This window comes from Nicotiana sylvestris, chromosome 9 (assembly GCF_000393655.2).
Source record: "Nicotiana sylvestris chromosome 9, ASM39365v2, whole genome shotgun sequence".
In the NCBI taxonomy this organism is placed as follows: domain Eukaryota; kingdom Viridiplantae; phylum Streptophyta; class Magnoliopsida; order Solanales; family Solanaceae; genus Nicotiana; species Nicotiana sylvestris.
In genome coordinates, this window is record NC_091065.1 from 132492422 (window position 1) to 132508513 (window position 16092).

At 37.4% G+C, this 16092-nt stretch overlaps 1 protein-coding gene across 9 annotated transcripts in view; it reads left to right on the forward strand.

Moving 5' to 3' along the window:
- Positions 1 to 16092, forward strand: part of LOC104240540 (eIF-2-alpha kinase GCN2) — a 99933-nt gene that overhangs the window by 72365 nt on the left and 11476 nt on the right. For 7 of the 9 annotated variants that reach the window (XR_011402129.1, XM_070155861.1, XM_070155864.1 and 4 more), the window contains 2 exons: positions 1886 to 1993; positions 10001 to 10089. Coding sequence is in view for 8 of the 9 variants with exons in the window: in XM_070155861.1 (XP_070011962.1) it covers positions 1886 to 1993; positions 10001 to 10089 (197 nt within the window). In the remaining variant the exon portion in view is untranslated. Of the gene's footprint in view, positions 1 to 1885; positions 1994 to 2535; positions 2586 to 10000; positions 10090 to 16092 lie in introns of those variants that run through there. The other 2 variants (XM_070155868.1, XM_070155869.1) reach the window with 2 other exon arrangements.

Genomic DNA, 16092 nt, shown 5'->3' on the forward strand with positions numbered 1-16092 from the left:
CTTGACTTATCATCGTCGTCCGCGTCCAGCATCAAGCTCAACTGATTCACGTCCTGCACTTGCTCCTAATACAGACTTGTCTCTTCTTCGTCCATCAATTGCACTTCGAAAATGTATACGGTCCACACTTAATCCTAATCCACATTATGTTGGTTTAAGTTATCATCGTCTGTCATTACCGCATTATGCTTTTGTATCTTTGTTGTCCTCTGTTTTCATCCCTAAGTCTATAGGTGAAGTCATCCAGGATGGTGACAAGCTATGATTGACGAGAAGTCTGCTTTACATGCGAGTGGTACTTGGAAACTTGTTCCTCTTCCTTCAGGCAAATCTATTATTAGCCGTCGTTGGATTTATGCAGTCAAAGTTGGTTCGGATGGCCAGGTTGATCGACTTAAGTTTTGTCTTGTTGCCAAAGGATATACATGTTCGATTACAGTGATACTTTCTCTCCTGTGGCTAAAATTTCACCAGTCCGCCTCTTTCTTTCCATGGCTGCTGTTCGCTATTGGCCTCTCTATCTCTTGGACATTAAGAATGCTTTCTTCATGGTGATCTCGAGGATGAAGTTTATGTTGAGCAACTACCTGGTTTTGTTGCTCAAGGGGAGTCTAGTGACCTTGTATGTCGCTTGCGACGGTCACATTATGGTCTAAAGCAGTCTCCTCGAGTCTGGTTTGGTAAGTTCAGTAATGTTATCCAGGGTTTTGGCAGGACTCGCAGTGAAGCTGATCACTTTGTGTTTTATCGGTATTCTGCTTCAAATCTTTGTATTTATCTGGTGGTTTATGTTGATGATATTGTTATTATCGATAATTATCAGAATGATATTACTAAGTTGAAGCAACATCTTTTTCAATGCTTTCAGAATAAGGATATGGGCAGATTAAAATAGTTTCTGGGTATTGAGGTCGCTCAGTCTTGCCCAGGTATTGTGATCTCACAACAAAAGTGTGCCTTAGACATTCTTAAGGAGACAGGAATGATAGGCTGTAGACCTGTTGACACTCCAATGGATTCGAATTCTAAACTTCTGCTAGGACAGGGAGAGCCACTTAGCAATCCTATAAGATATAGACGGCTTATTGGTAAATTAAATTACCTCACAATGACTGGACCTGACATCTGTGAGTGTTGTAAGTCAGTTTATTGATTCTCCCAGTGATAGTTATTGAGATGCAATTGTCAGCATTCTTCGGTATGTAAAGTTAGCTCTAGGCAAAAGGGTTATTGGTTGAGGATCAAGGCCTTGAGCAAATTATTGGATACTCAGATGCTGATTGGGCAGGATCACCTTCTGATAGAATAGTGTTTTTGTAGGAGGTAATTTGGTGTCCTGGAAGAGCAAGAAATAGAATTTGGTTGCTCGGTCTAGTGCAAAAGCAGAATATCGAGCAATGACTATGACAACATATGAGTTAGTTTGGATCAAACGGCTGCTTAAGGAGTTGAAATTTAATGAAATCAGCCAGATGGAACTTGTGTGTGATAATCAAGCTGCCCTTCATATTGCATCAAATTCGGTATTCCATGAAAGAAATAAACACATTGAGATTGACTGTCACTTCGTCAGTGAAAAGATACTCTCACGAGATATTGCTACAAAGTTTGTGAAGTCGAATGATCAAATTGCAGATAATTTTGCCAAGTTCATCACTGATTGTCGTATTTGTTACATATGTAACAAGCTCGGTACATATGATTTGTATGCACCAGCTTGAGGGGGAGTATTAGTATATGTATATGTGTAATTAGTCCTAATCCATATGTAGTAGGAGTAGATGTATTATATATAGCACTCATTGTATCATTGTTAATATATTAATAATATTTCCCGTGCTTTCTCACAATTTCATTTGCTCATTTCAATGTTTTATCTATGTAGATATATTTAAGAAAGGATGACCATCTTGGATCACTAATGGAAGGAACATTGCTTGCGGTAGGTGGTCGATACGACTACCTGCTCCACCAAAGTGGGGATTCGGAATGTGTAAGTAGGCTTTTGGAAAGTTTTATCTCATCATTTTTTCTCTCTACATTTTCCTTGCTCTTATACAACACATTAACTTATACATGTATTCTTTTTTTTGGATAATGGTGAACTCATTTGTTTATATCTCTGGGCTGGACTTGTGTTCTGTCATAATTGGGCGCAGAGAAATTTTTTTCCTTTTCTATTGGACAAGGGTTCAAGGTTGGTAGACAATCTCAAAAAAGTTAGGCACATATGTAGTTTTGGTATAACAACGTAATTGGATTTTGCTCTTTTCCCTAGTATTTTTGTAATCACGAACTGGTACTTGGTTTTCTTGTTGGTGGATTTATTGCTAAATATAAGACATGAATAGAATAACAATCTCTAAATATTGATTACAACGTGGAATCAAACTTTACAAACCAAGATTAGGTAGTACAATGAGCTTTTAAGATTACCTTATACAAACGCAGTCTGAATATCAGATATAACTAGAAATAAAGAAAGACACTCCAAGTCACCATTGAACTAAATAGCTGAACTCACTGTTGGAACAGGAATTGCCATCCAATGCTCACTCATGAACTCGGCTGAAGCTCGAATCCATATCTGAACACACGTTGCAGATGTGTAGGGTGAGTATTGGGAATACTGAAGGTAGTGGCGAGAGTCAATATAGAAGATACTCAAAACTTGTGCAATAAATAATAATAATAATAACAATAATAATGATAATCAATGCACCGATCAATGCACCGATTAATAATAATAATATTAATAATAATAATTTGCACCTAACTGCATGTCTTACATGTACCACATATAATCAATGCACAGATAAAGCATACATAGTATGCACAATTTAACATGTGATAGAGTACATGCTATCTTATCTAATCAAGTCCAATGCATGTGTTGGATGCACCTAAGTAGTTATTCTAGAGACCTGAGTAAGAGAGCCATTGGTTATTTTGGCATAATTTCTTTTTGAGACATTGGGAGTTGTTTTTGTGAGAATGCACGAGAGAAAAATCTATTATTGATATTCTATGTTACAATGAGCCCTATTTATATATATACATGACACATAACTTACTCCTATTACATAAAGGACTAGGACTAATTACATATATTCACATAACTATTCTAACACTCCCCCTCAAGCTGGTGCATATAAATCATATGTACTGAGCTTGTTATATATGTAGCTAATACGAGGACCAGTGAAGGACTTGGTGAAAATATCTGCAAGTTGATCATTCGACTTCACAAACTTTGTAGCAATATCTCCCGAGAGTGTCTTTTCTCTAACAAAGTGACAGTCAATCTCAATGTGTTTAGTTCTCTCATGGAACACTGGATTTGACGCAATATGAAGAGCAACTTGATTATCACTCACAAGTCCCATATGGGATCTCACCAAATTTCAACTTCTTGAGCAACTGTTTGATCCAAATTAGCTCTCATGTCGCCATAGCCATTGCTCGATATTCTGCTTTTGCACTAGACCGAGCAACCACATTATGTTTCTTACTCTTCCAAGACACCAAATTTCCTCCTACTAAGACACAATATCGAGACGTAGAATGTCTATCAAAAGGTGATCCTGCCCAATCAGCATCTGAGTATCCAACGATCTACTCATGGCCTCGATCCTCAAATATTAAACCTTTGCCTTGATTTGATTTTATATACCGAAGAATGCGGACAACTGCATCCCAATGACTATCACAGGGAGAATCCATGAATTGACTCACAATACTCATAGGAAAGGAAATGTCAGGTCTAGTCAATGTGAGGTAATTAAATTTACCAACCAACCGCCTATATCTTGTAGGATCGCTAAGAGGCTCCCCCTGTCCTGGCAGAAGTTTAGAATTCGGATTCATCAGAGTGTCAACAGGTCTACAACCTGTCATTCCTGTCTCCTCAAGAATATCTAAGGCATACTTCCGTTGTGAGATCACAATACCTGAGCTAGAGTGAGTGACCTCAATACCTAGAAAATACTTTAATTTGCCCAGATCCTTAATCTGAAAGTGTTGAAAGAGATGTTGCTTCAACTTACTAATGTCATCGTGATCATTGCTGGTAATAACAATATCGTCAACATAAACGACCAAATAAATACATAGATTTGAAGCAGAATGCCGATAGAACACAGAGTGATAAGCTTCCCTACGAGTCATGCCAAACTCCTGAATAACTGTCCTGAACTTACCAAACCAGGCTCGAAGAGACTGCTTTAGACCATAGAGGGATTGACGCAACCGACATACAAGGCCAATAGACTTCCCCTAAGCAACAAAACCAGGTGGTTGCTCCATATAAACATTATCCTCAAGGTCACCGTGAAGAAAAAACATTCTTAATGTCCAACTGATAGAGAGGCCAACGACGAACAACAATCATGGATAGAAAAAGGTGGACTGATGCTATTTTAGCCACAGGAGAGAAAGTATCATTGTAATCGAATCCAAATATCTGAGTATACCCTTTGGCAACAAACGAGCCTTAAGTCAATCAACCTGGCCATTTGGACCAACTTTGACTGCATACACCTAACGACAACCAACAGTCAATTTACCCGAAGGAAGAGGAACAAGCTCCCAAGTATCACTCGTTTGCAAAGCAGACATCTCGTCAACCATAGCCTGTCGCCACCCTGGATGAGACAGTGCTTCACTTGTAGACGTAGGGATGGAAATAGAGGACAAAGATATACAAATGCGTAATGGGATGATGACAGACGATGGTAACTTAAACCAACATAATGGGCATTAGGATTAAGTGTGGACCGCATACCTTTTCATAATGCAATCGGTTGACTAAGAGGAGACAAGTCCGCAATATTAGCAGGGTCAGGTGCAGGACGTGAATCAGCTTGGCCTGATGCTGGGCGTGGACAACGATGATAAGTCAGGACTGGTGGAGTTGTAGAAAGTTGAACTGGACTAGGTGGTGAAACTGGAGCTATAGTTGGTGGAACTGGAGATATAGATGGTGGAGCTGCAACTGGAGCTGTAGGTAGTGGAGCTCCAACTGGAGCTATAGAGGAAGGGAATGGGAAATAGTGACTGAATCTCCAAAAGACGGAACTGGTGGCACCTCAGAAATATCTAAGTGATTACCTGGACTTATGAAGTATGAATTGAGTTTCAAAGAAGGTAACATCAACAGACATAAGATACCGCTGGAGGTCAGGAGAATAGCATCGGTATCCCTTTTGCGTTCTCGAGTAACCTAGAAATATGCACTGAAAAGCACGAGGAGCTAACTTATCTCTTCATGGAGCAAGGTTATGAACAAAACACGTTCTCCCAAAGACACGGGGTAGAAGAGAGAACAAAGGTAAGTGAGGAAACAGGACAGAGAATGGAACTTGATTCTGGATAGGTGAAGATTACATACGATTAATAAGATAGCAAGATGTAAGAACTCCATCCCCCAAAAAGGCAATGGAACATGAGATTGTATGAGTAGGGTACAAACAGTTTTAATAAGATGTCTATTCTTTCTTTTAGCTACCCCATTTTGTTGGGATGTGTATTGACAAGATGTTGGATGAATAATCCCATGAGAATTCATAAACTGCTGAAATGGAAAAGACAAATACTCTAGGGCATTATCACTACGAAATGTGCGGATAGAAATCCCAAATTGATTTTGAATTTCAGTGTGGAAGATCTGGAAAATAGAAAACAACTTAGATAAGTTTTTCATCTAAAATATCTGTGCACGTGGAATAATCATCAATGAAACTGACAAAGTAGCGGAATCCCAAGGTAGAACTGACCCGACTAGGACCCCAAACATCTGAATGGACTAAATTAAAAGGTGACTCTGCTCGATTATCAAGACGCCGAGGGAAATGGGAGCGGGTATGCTTACCGAGCTGACATGACTCACACTCTTAGAGTGGACAAGTGAGATAAGTCAGGTACCATTTTCTGAAGTTTTGACAAACTGGGATGTCCCAACCGTTTATGTAATAAATCTGGTGAATCAGTAACAGGACAAGTTGTTGAAGGAAGACAAGATGTGAGTCCATGTGATTTTGCAAGGATAAGGTAATAAAGTTCATCTGATTCACATCTGGTTCCAATGATCCGCCCCGTACTGCATTCCTGTATAAAAACAAGGTCATCAAGAAATAAAACAGCTCATTTAAGTGATTTGGCTAAGCGACTAACGACTATGAGATTCAAAGGACTATCGGGAACAGAAAGAACTGAATCTAAAGATAAGGAATGAAGTGGACTTACTTGACCTATTGCAGTTGCGATGGTTTGAGTCCTGTGGCTATTGTGACTGTTGGAAGAGATTGAGAATATGAAATACTAGTGAAAAAAGAATTTGTTACCGGAAATATGATCAGATGCACCTGAATCAATGACCCAAGAGTCGGAAGAAGAAGACGATTGAGAGACACAAGTCACTATTACCTGTTTGAGCTACATAAGCTATCTCGAAAGATATATGCTTACGTGCTTTATACTGAAGGAACTCAATATAATCTGATAAAGACACCATATGAACATTCGAAGTATAGGATCCAACAGTATTTGAGCCAAAAACATCAGATTTGAGTGACATCATAATGAACTTAAGAGAGATCAAAGCCAAATATCTGATGAAGATTACCAATAGTGATGAGATACCCTCAAATCACGCAATTAGGAATTGTAACCAAACTATTATAATGATCGGATACTGTTTGATCACCAAACTAGAGTAAGTTGGTCTGATACAGTTAGTCGAGCTTCTGAGTGCTGAAAAATTTATGTTGAAGACCTTCAGTTGAAAGACGCAACTGCTCTGACTTCTCAGATCATCGTCGGAAGCAAATTGAAATCAACAAAATGGTGGATATTAAATGACTGAGGTCGGAGTCAACATGCAACCTTAGTATGTGAACAAAGTGGCCGGAAAAGTGACCAGAACAGTGACAGACCACTGCTCTCGCCGCAAAACCATTGCTCTTGCCGAAAACACTTTTCCAGTAACTGAGAAATCACAAAATCTTGAAGGGTCGAGTCGGAAAAGGCAGGCGACCAGCCCAGAAGAAAAATCAGACTTGAAAGATGCCGGAAAACGATCTCACGTGCCGGAACCTTAACTGCCCGAGGCGTGTGACGACGCGTGTGAAGTTTTCTGCCAGAGATCATCACTGGGGTTTGATCGCCGGTGATAGGACAGCCTTGTGGTGGTGTTGGAATTTGCACAAACTCCACTGAAACTCATATTGACGTAAACAACTGCTAAGTCTTTCTTCCCAGATGTCGTTGGAATGACGCGCCATGATAATTATCTCACCAATGCTCTGATACCATGTGAGAATGCACGGGAGAAAAATCTATTATTGATATTCTATGATACAGTGAGCCCTATTTATATGTATACATAACACATAACCTACTCCTATTACATAAAGGACTAGGACTAATTATATATATTCACATAACTATTCTAACAATTTTGAAAGCCCTTAAAAGAGCCTGCCATGTATCTATTCGTGCCATAATCAATAATCCAAGAATTAGTTGAACATTAAAGGGAATACCTTATTGCACATAATTGGATGTTGCATAGAAGGATAGTCGAGTTTGGTCAGGAGTTGGTGGAGATGCTAAATGTTATCTAAAGACAGTTTCTCCATAAGTAGATTCCCTGGATGTCTCCACAAATCTGCAATATTAAGCAGACCTCTTGATGAAGCTACTTATTCCCCAACACGGCTTACATTCTAAACTAGACAAGTGAGACAAAGCAGATATGACTTTTTGAAGATTTGATTATCTAGGATGTCCCAATCATCTATGTAATGGATCGGGTAAATCAATAATAGGACAAGCTATGGACGAAGAACAGGTTTTGGACGACTTAGGAAGGCTAAGGTAATAAAGTCCATATGATTCAAAGCCAATTGCCAAGTATTCGCCTGTGCTACATTTCTATATGACAAGAGCTATTGAAGGTCACTAAGCAGTTAAGTGTTTGGGATAAACAATTAATGTCTATAATATTAAAAGGACAATCAGGAACATAAAAACTAAATTCAAAGTTAAGAAGAATGTAGGCTAGCTTGATTTATTCCGGGATGGTTTAAGATCCACTGACCAATGAGATTGTTGGAAGAGGTTGAGAATAAGAAATAGTAGAATAAAGATATTCATTAATAGAAATATGATCATATGCACCAAAGACGGAGAGACAAGCCATCTGATTACCTATCTGAGTAACAAAAGCTATCTCAGAAGATGTCTGTTAAGCTTTATGTGATGAAGGAACTCAATATATACAGGTGAAGAAACCATTTGCTCGTTCAAAGTATTGGATCCTATTTTGTTTCAATCGAGTATTTGAAATCCTTGTGACATATTGTTGGATCACCAAAAGTTTTCACAAATAATCTCCAGAAATAGACAAGCTGTCCCAAGAGAGTACCTCATGAAACTACACCAAATTAGCCAGAAAACTTGGCAGGAAAAGGACTGAACAGTATCGTACCTTAGAATGATGACCAGAAATCACCTGGAAGGACTTGAAAATGACCGAAGATGCCGGAAAATGCTCAAATCTGGTCTGAAAATTCCGAATAATTGACAGGCAGACTTGTGACCATTAGTCGACCCCTATTGTACGAGGAAAGGGAAGAGAACTCTCGGAAGTTGTTGCTTCTCTGGAATCTAAAGCTCGGTTCACCAGAAAATCTTAAAACCTAGATAAGTGGTTGATTCAAAACCGTCAGTTGACCTAGGTTGACTTAAAGTTGTCGCCTGGAGCAAGCTGGGACGGCTCTCATGTGCCAGCGCATGGTGGAGATCTCATAGGAATTTTCTAAGCTTTAGTTGGTGTGTGCGTTTGTGTGTTTGGGGGGGGGGTGGTCCTTTAATAATGGGCATTTTGTGGTTTGATCACCAGAGACCTCCGAACCTGGTGGTAGTGTTGGTTAATGTGTGACACTTGCAGAACCAGACGATCAGCAGTACAGTCGCCGAAACAATGCGCGGTGATGAAATTTGCTTCCCAGACATAGCTGATATATGCGCAACGATTAAATCCTCATGCGTGCTCTGATACCATGCGAAAGAATAAAGAACAAAGGAGAGAATATTGAGAGAATGATTTTACTTGATTATTCCCTCAATCTTTTGGGTTTAATTAGTGAATGTAAAGGTTCAAAAATAGGAAATAAAATATTCGGACTTCCTAATTATAAGAAAGAAATCTATCTAACTGATTGATCCTAATTGATACACAATACTATATTCAAAATTCTTAACAGCCTCCAAGGTTTCTTAAGGCTGTTTTGAACTTTTGATATTTGGAACTGTGGGAATTCATCATTCTTTCTCTTTCTTTCTATATAGTCTGCCTTTTTGTCACCCTTCAGCATAAACGGCTTAGACTGGTTTTGATTGTTTCTCAAAAGCAATTCATTAATTGTTCAACATTAGCAAATACATTAACAGTTTAAGTAAAGGCATTACGTAGGCTCCGAGTTGTATATACTCTTTATTCAGATGCTTTTCGTAATGCTCTGGCCTTCTGAATAATTGTGTTGGTGCCACTGATATTTTATTAGGGCTCATGTACTTTATTAGATCCAGGCGTTGATACTTTCTTCATTCTTCAGCATCTTATTCCAATTTCATCGGTTGATCCAGGCGTTGATACTTTTTTCATTCTTCAGCGTCCTGTTCCAATTTCATCGGTTACGGATGACCGACCATGTATTGAGAATGTTGTGTCTCCTGTTTTGTGAACCTTTGCTCCAATACTATTCCACTAATGGCATCGAACGAGTTTACTTTGCCAAACATTGAAAGCTGAGTGTGTTATTTTCTTGTGAAAGGTAAGTTGATTAACATCTTCTGCAGCCAAATTTTGTTAAATAGAATAAGCTGGAGGAAGTGGTGTCATCGTAATTTTCCAAACCCTAAGATTTTATTGCTTATTATTTCTGAGTCATTCTTTTTGTCTGTCTCATTTTGTACTTTCCTACATGAAATGTTCCAGAAATCAAATCCTCCTGGAGCTGTAGGGAGCAGTCTTGCCTTAGAGACGATTTTGCAACATGCTGCTTCTCTAGAGATCAGACCTTACAGGTGCTGTTTTCTCTATCTTTTCATTAATTAGAGATATGACATTGATAGAAGGGGAGCCTTGGAGCACGGTAAAGTTTTTTCCCTGTGACCTATAGGTCACTGTTTCGAGTCGTGGAATGCCACTAATTGCTCACTAGGTGGGCTGCCTACATCACACTCTTTGGGTGCGGCACTTCCCCGGACCCTGCGTGAATGCAGGATGCTTCGTGCACGAGGCTGCCCCCTAGAGATATGACACTGATACTATTGTCTTTACCATAACTAGTGTTAGAGTGAGCGCGATGCGCGGATAATTTGACGGAATATTAATCTTATAAAATTATGATCTAATATATCATATTATTTTAGTAAATCTTATTTGTTATTTTATTATTTAATATAATGTGCAGAAATATAACAAAATCTATACAAAATCAAAGAATAAACAACATATAGTGATCAAATAAAATTATTTGTTCTTTATTTATTAAATTAACAAGTACTTAGTACTATACATTTACTAACGTGACTTTTTATTAACTTGTCAATTGGCTTAATATTTTGATACCACTTCTCTTTTAATATGACATAGATATATATTTTCTTACTCTAAAAATATTTGTATTTTTTTTAAACTTTTGTTATACCGTTAGAAATTCTTCAATGGTCTAAATTTATTAATAATTTTTTTGAGCGTTATTTAATTATCTTTTTTTTTAATTAATTCAACATAAATATTATAAAATTATCTTTATCCCCTCTTTTCGTACATTCTTTTCTTCGGTAATATATTAGTTTTCTCATTTGTTTACTGGGATAAGCATTTTATTATTTTTGTAAAAAACCTACCAATATTTTTAATAATTAATAATTTGTGTTATATATATAATATGCTTAATATATGTACAATATCCTAAATGTATCTTCATATTTATTTTCATTTAGTGTTTATTTATAATACGAATATAAGTTATAATTTTCTAAATGGATGGTGTTGAATTAGTTCAAAGGTTAAATGGAGAAGTTCTTTTAATATATGTCATAAATGTACTAATAATTGTAATAATTATTATTTTTGTATTATTTTCAATAAGAAATTAAATTAAATTTTTCTTCCTGTTTGTACTTAATATACTGGGTATGTGTTGTTGTCTATACTCAATATGAAAGTTAAATTTTTTTTATTAAGATTACTATATAAGAAGTTAAATTATATCTTTATATATTTTATTTATTTTTTAAAATTATTGTTTATGTTTTGTCTTTAGTTTTATCTTTTCCATATAGCATATAGCACGACCATATGCATTATTATTATTATTGAAAACTGTTGTCATCTAAAAAAATAAATTAGTCTTATTATTATATATCTCTACATGAAGTTATATATTTGTATATATATATATTTTTTTAAATAATTTTTGAATCTCCAAATTTGTTGAAGTTTTGTCCTAAAATTTGACACTTGTTAAAGTTTTGTTCTTACACTTGGCATTATCACATTGATTTGCGTCTCCTATTCTATACAGATAAATAAGTATTTTTGTTTCTTTATTTTAAAATAATTTTTTACTCCAACTTAAAACTACTCGCCCAATTTGAATTGGCATTTTTAATTTTTTTTAATTTCTTTTTTTATTTTAAAATGATTTTAAAACTCCAGCTTGAAACTACTTCCCAATTTGGATAGGTAATTTTTTTTATTTGTACATTTTCTTTTTTTATTATAAAAAATTAAAACTCTTAACCTTTTTGGAGCTTTGTCCTAAAAATCTACATTTATCATCTTATGGTTATGCAACTTGGCGTCATATAATTATTTTACTTATAACTATTCACGACCCGAAAATCCCTCCAAAGAAGTCGTGATGGCACCTAGTTTCTAAACTAGGTAAGCCTAACATTTACTGAAATAATATGGGTATTCACTAACTTTAAATTAAATTACTCTGAACAAAATACAATTCCCAAAACCGGTAGTACAAATCACAAGCCTTTCTAAGAGTAGTTATACAATATGATTACATCACTGTTCCGAAGCAAAGAGAACAAATGGAAATAAGTACAATTGAAGGTGACTCTGAGGACTGCGAATGCTATAGCAGGTTTACCTTGAGTCTCCACCGCAACGAATAGCTACCGTCGATCAAAGGCATGGATCTGTACACAAAAATGTACAGAAGTGTAGTATCAGCACAACCGACCCCATGTGCTGGTAAGTGTCTAGCCTATCCCGGCGAAGTAGTGACAAGGCTAGGACCAGACACTCACATAAACCTGTGCAGTTTATAGCGTACAAAATAATATGAAGCAAATAATAATAATGGCAACGATGATCAACCAATGATATAAATAGCTGGCAACAAGAACACCAAAATTGCTTCTCAACAAATAACAAATACAAGTGCAATCAATTAATCAAGTCCTTCAAATATAAATCTTTCGCTTATAAATCCTTTCAAGTAATAATCTCTAAGATAATATGTTTTTCAATAAATATATTTTGAATATATTTCCTTCAAATAGATATCTTTCATATAAGCATCTTTCGAATATAATTCTTTCGAGTAAAGGTCACCTTGTGACACCTCATTTCATAATCATAAATAATATAGGTCTCAGCCCACTTTCGAAATTTCACAGCACCTCGTGCCCACATTTATGTCACAACCGCACGGACAACTCACGTGCCATTAAATAAAACCATAATATTTTCCCCGGCACCTTGTGCCCACATATTTCTGTTTCACATTGCACAACAATATTCTCATGTTACTCAGCTCATAGGTTCCATAACCCAATACAATTAAGAATGTTCAAGGAGCCTCATTCACTTAACATAAAGTAGAGTACATCTCCCAACGCAATTAGGAAATCAACAAGAAAAGATGACGTTATTATTTATTTATTTCTGAAATCATTTGATAAAGAAAATACCCTTTTTCAATTACTGTACAATATCGAATGAATTAGTACCTTTAATACGAGAAATCAATTGAGTTAAAAATGTGACAATTTTTTTGAAATTTGGAGTTTTGAACACAAACAAATAAATAAGGCGAGGTATCGTAAACACTATGGATTCGAACACAATGGGTCACAACAGTAAAGGGACCTAACTAGTTAATACACTTGAATTGTTAATAACAAGTAAACACATCAACAGAGAGTAGGAAAACAACAGATGCACGGCATCATCCTTCGTGATGTTACTCTCGTTCTCACCAAATCAATCATATAAAGTACACGACATTTTCCTTCGTGCTTTACCTCACATAATGATGGCACGGAATGATACTTCGTGCGTTAGCACTCATATCAGGGCACGGAATGAACCTTCGTGCATTAACATTTATATCATGGCACGGAATGACCCTTCGTGCATTAACATTTATATCATGGCACGGAATGACCCTTCGTGCTTTACACTATTTCCTCACAAACAACAATACACGGCATCACCCTTCGTGCTTTATCACTCTTCCTCACCCAAGCAACAATCACAAACAATGGGGCGAGGGAATAGACAAGGCTAAAATAGGAATCCCGGCAAGGGAACAGTAAGTAAACAATTTAGATCCCGGCAAGGGAACAATACTATCAAAACAAACATCCCAACAAGGGAACAATACTATCAAAACAAACATCCCAACAAGAGAACAATACTATCAAAACAAACATTCCAACAAGGGAACAATAATAATAATAACACATGAAGCGCAATAAACTACAACGGAGTCACAACAATTATAATACAAGACTCACGGGCATGCTCGACCCCCAACGTATAGATACTCGTCACCATGCCTATACGTCGGACACATCACATAACAAGTAGCAAAATATACTCAACTCCTATTCCCTCAAGCTAGGGTAGACCAAACACTTACCTCGAACTTCCACGGCCAACTCAAGCCTTTGCCTCGCGAGTTCGTGTTCGAAATTCTCAAATCTAGTCATAAATAATTCGATTCAGTCAATAAAAATTATAAGAATTAATTACATATGCATTTCTACATTGTCCATTAAAATCCGAAATTTAACTCAAAATTGCACGTGGGGCCCACGTCTCAGAATCCGACGAAAGTAGCAAAATATGAACACCCATTCAACCACGAGTCCAACCATACCAAAATTATCCAATTCCGATACCATTTGGTCCTTCAAATCATCATTTTACATTTTTGAAAGGTTCCACAATTTTCTTCCCAAATTCCATCTCAAATCACGAATTAAATGATGAATTCAGTGATAAATTCATGTACTCTAACCAAATCTGAGTTAGAATCACTTACCATGACCAATTTCTTGAAAAACCTTCGAAAAATCACCAAAATCCGAGCTCTCTAGGTCAAAATATCAAATAAAAACCCAAAACCTCGTATTTATAGAGTACCCCTCGGATTCCGACACCGCTGACCGCACAAAAATGACCACGGTCCGCGCAAAACCAGCGGGGTCCGCGCAAAAACGACCACGGCCGCGCAAAAACGACCGCGGCCGCGCAGGTCTTGCTCTGCAGGGACAAACTTTAGTATTTTGGCCATAACTTTTGCTACAGATGTCCAAATTGCGATGTCTTTACCTTTCTGGAAACTAGACACAAAGGGCTACAACTTTCGTTTTGAATCACCTCAAAATTCCTTGTGGATCAAAAGTTATGAGCTTCCGAAGTAGGACCAGTAACCTGCAGTCTTCATTGACCGCGGCCGCGCCCATTTTGACGCGGTCAGCGCTAGGCCAGCGCGCCCAGCGCGAAAAGGAGCGCGGTCCGCGCCACAACTGCTGCCCCCTCCATTTTCTAAGTTCCGGGGTGTCCGTACTCGCTCAAAACTCACCCGAACCACACCCGAGGACCTCAACCAAAAGCACCAACGCATCCTAAAACATTTTTCAACCTCGTTCCAATCATCAAAACACTTCAACAACACCAAAAACCATCAAATTACCTCAAATTCGAGCCTAAGTTCTTCTAAAACTTCCAAAACATGCATTCGATCAAAAACCCAACCAAATCACGTCCGAATGACCTGAAATTTTGCACACATATCCCAAATCACTTAACGGAGCTACAACAACTCTCGAAATTCCATTCCGACCCTCGGATCAAAATCTCACCTATCAACCAGAATTCGTCAAAATACTAACTTCGCCAATTCAAGCCTAATTCTATACCGTACCTCCAAAACCACTTCCGATCACTCTCCTAAGTCACAAATCACCTCCCGAAGCTAACCGAACCTTCAGAACTCACATCCGAACCCTCTAACACATAAGTCAACATCCGGTTGACTTTTCCAACTTAAGCCTCAAAATATTCTTTATATTTAACTCCGAATCTTCCGAAAACCAAACTCGACCTCACATGCGAGTCATAATACATATTACGAAGCTGGTCGAGATCTTAAGTCGTTGAACGAGGCGTTAATTCTTAAAACGACAAGTCAGGTCGTTACATTCTCCCCCTCTTAAACATACGTTCGTCCTCGAACGTGCCAAGAATTATTCTGAGAACATTAAATTGATGTTTCTACTTTTACACATATGCTCTTGGTTGATACCACATTACCACATTCAAATAAGTTTGACAATACCATTTCAATTGAGGCTATTTCTTTTACCCGTATTTGTAAACTTTAAGAGCAAATTTCTTACACTCCGAACATTTTCAAAAAGGTCCGATTTTCACATCATCACACGATCTTAGTCTCACCTGGCTATAGCAACTCGTGCCTACGCACACATCAACCTTTTAATAGCGCTTAACGGTTGTTCCACACTCCCCCACTTAGGGTCATTCACCCTCAAATAAGAAATAGAGTCCGCTCTCAAACACATAATGTAACTTATCCCTTTCTTCGCATATCTTAATGTCCCAAATGTTTCTAACTCCCAAAATTTTCAGAAATTTCGGCAAAGCCTCCCCTGTAATTGGGCCTATCCACCTGTCAGAGTAACACCAAAACAACTCCTAACAACACATCTACAACCCAACAAGGCACCACAATGTATATATCAATAACA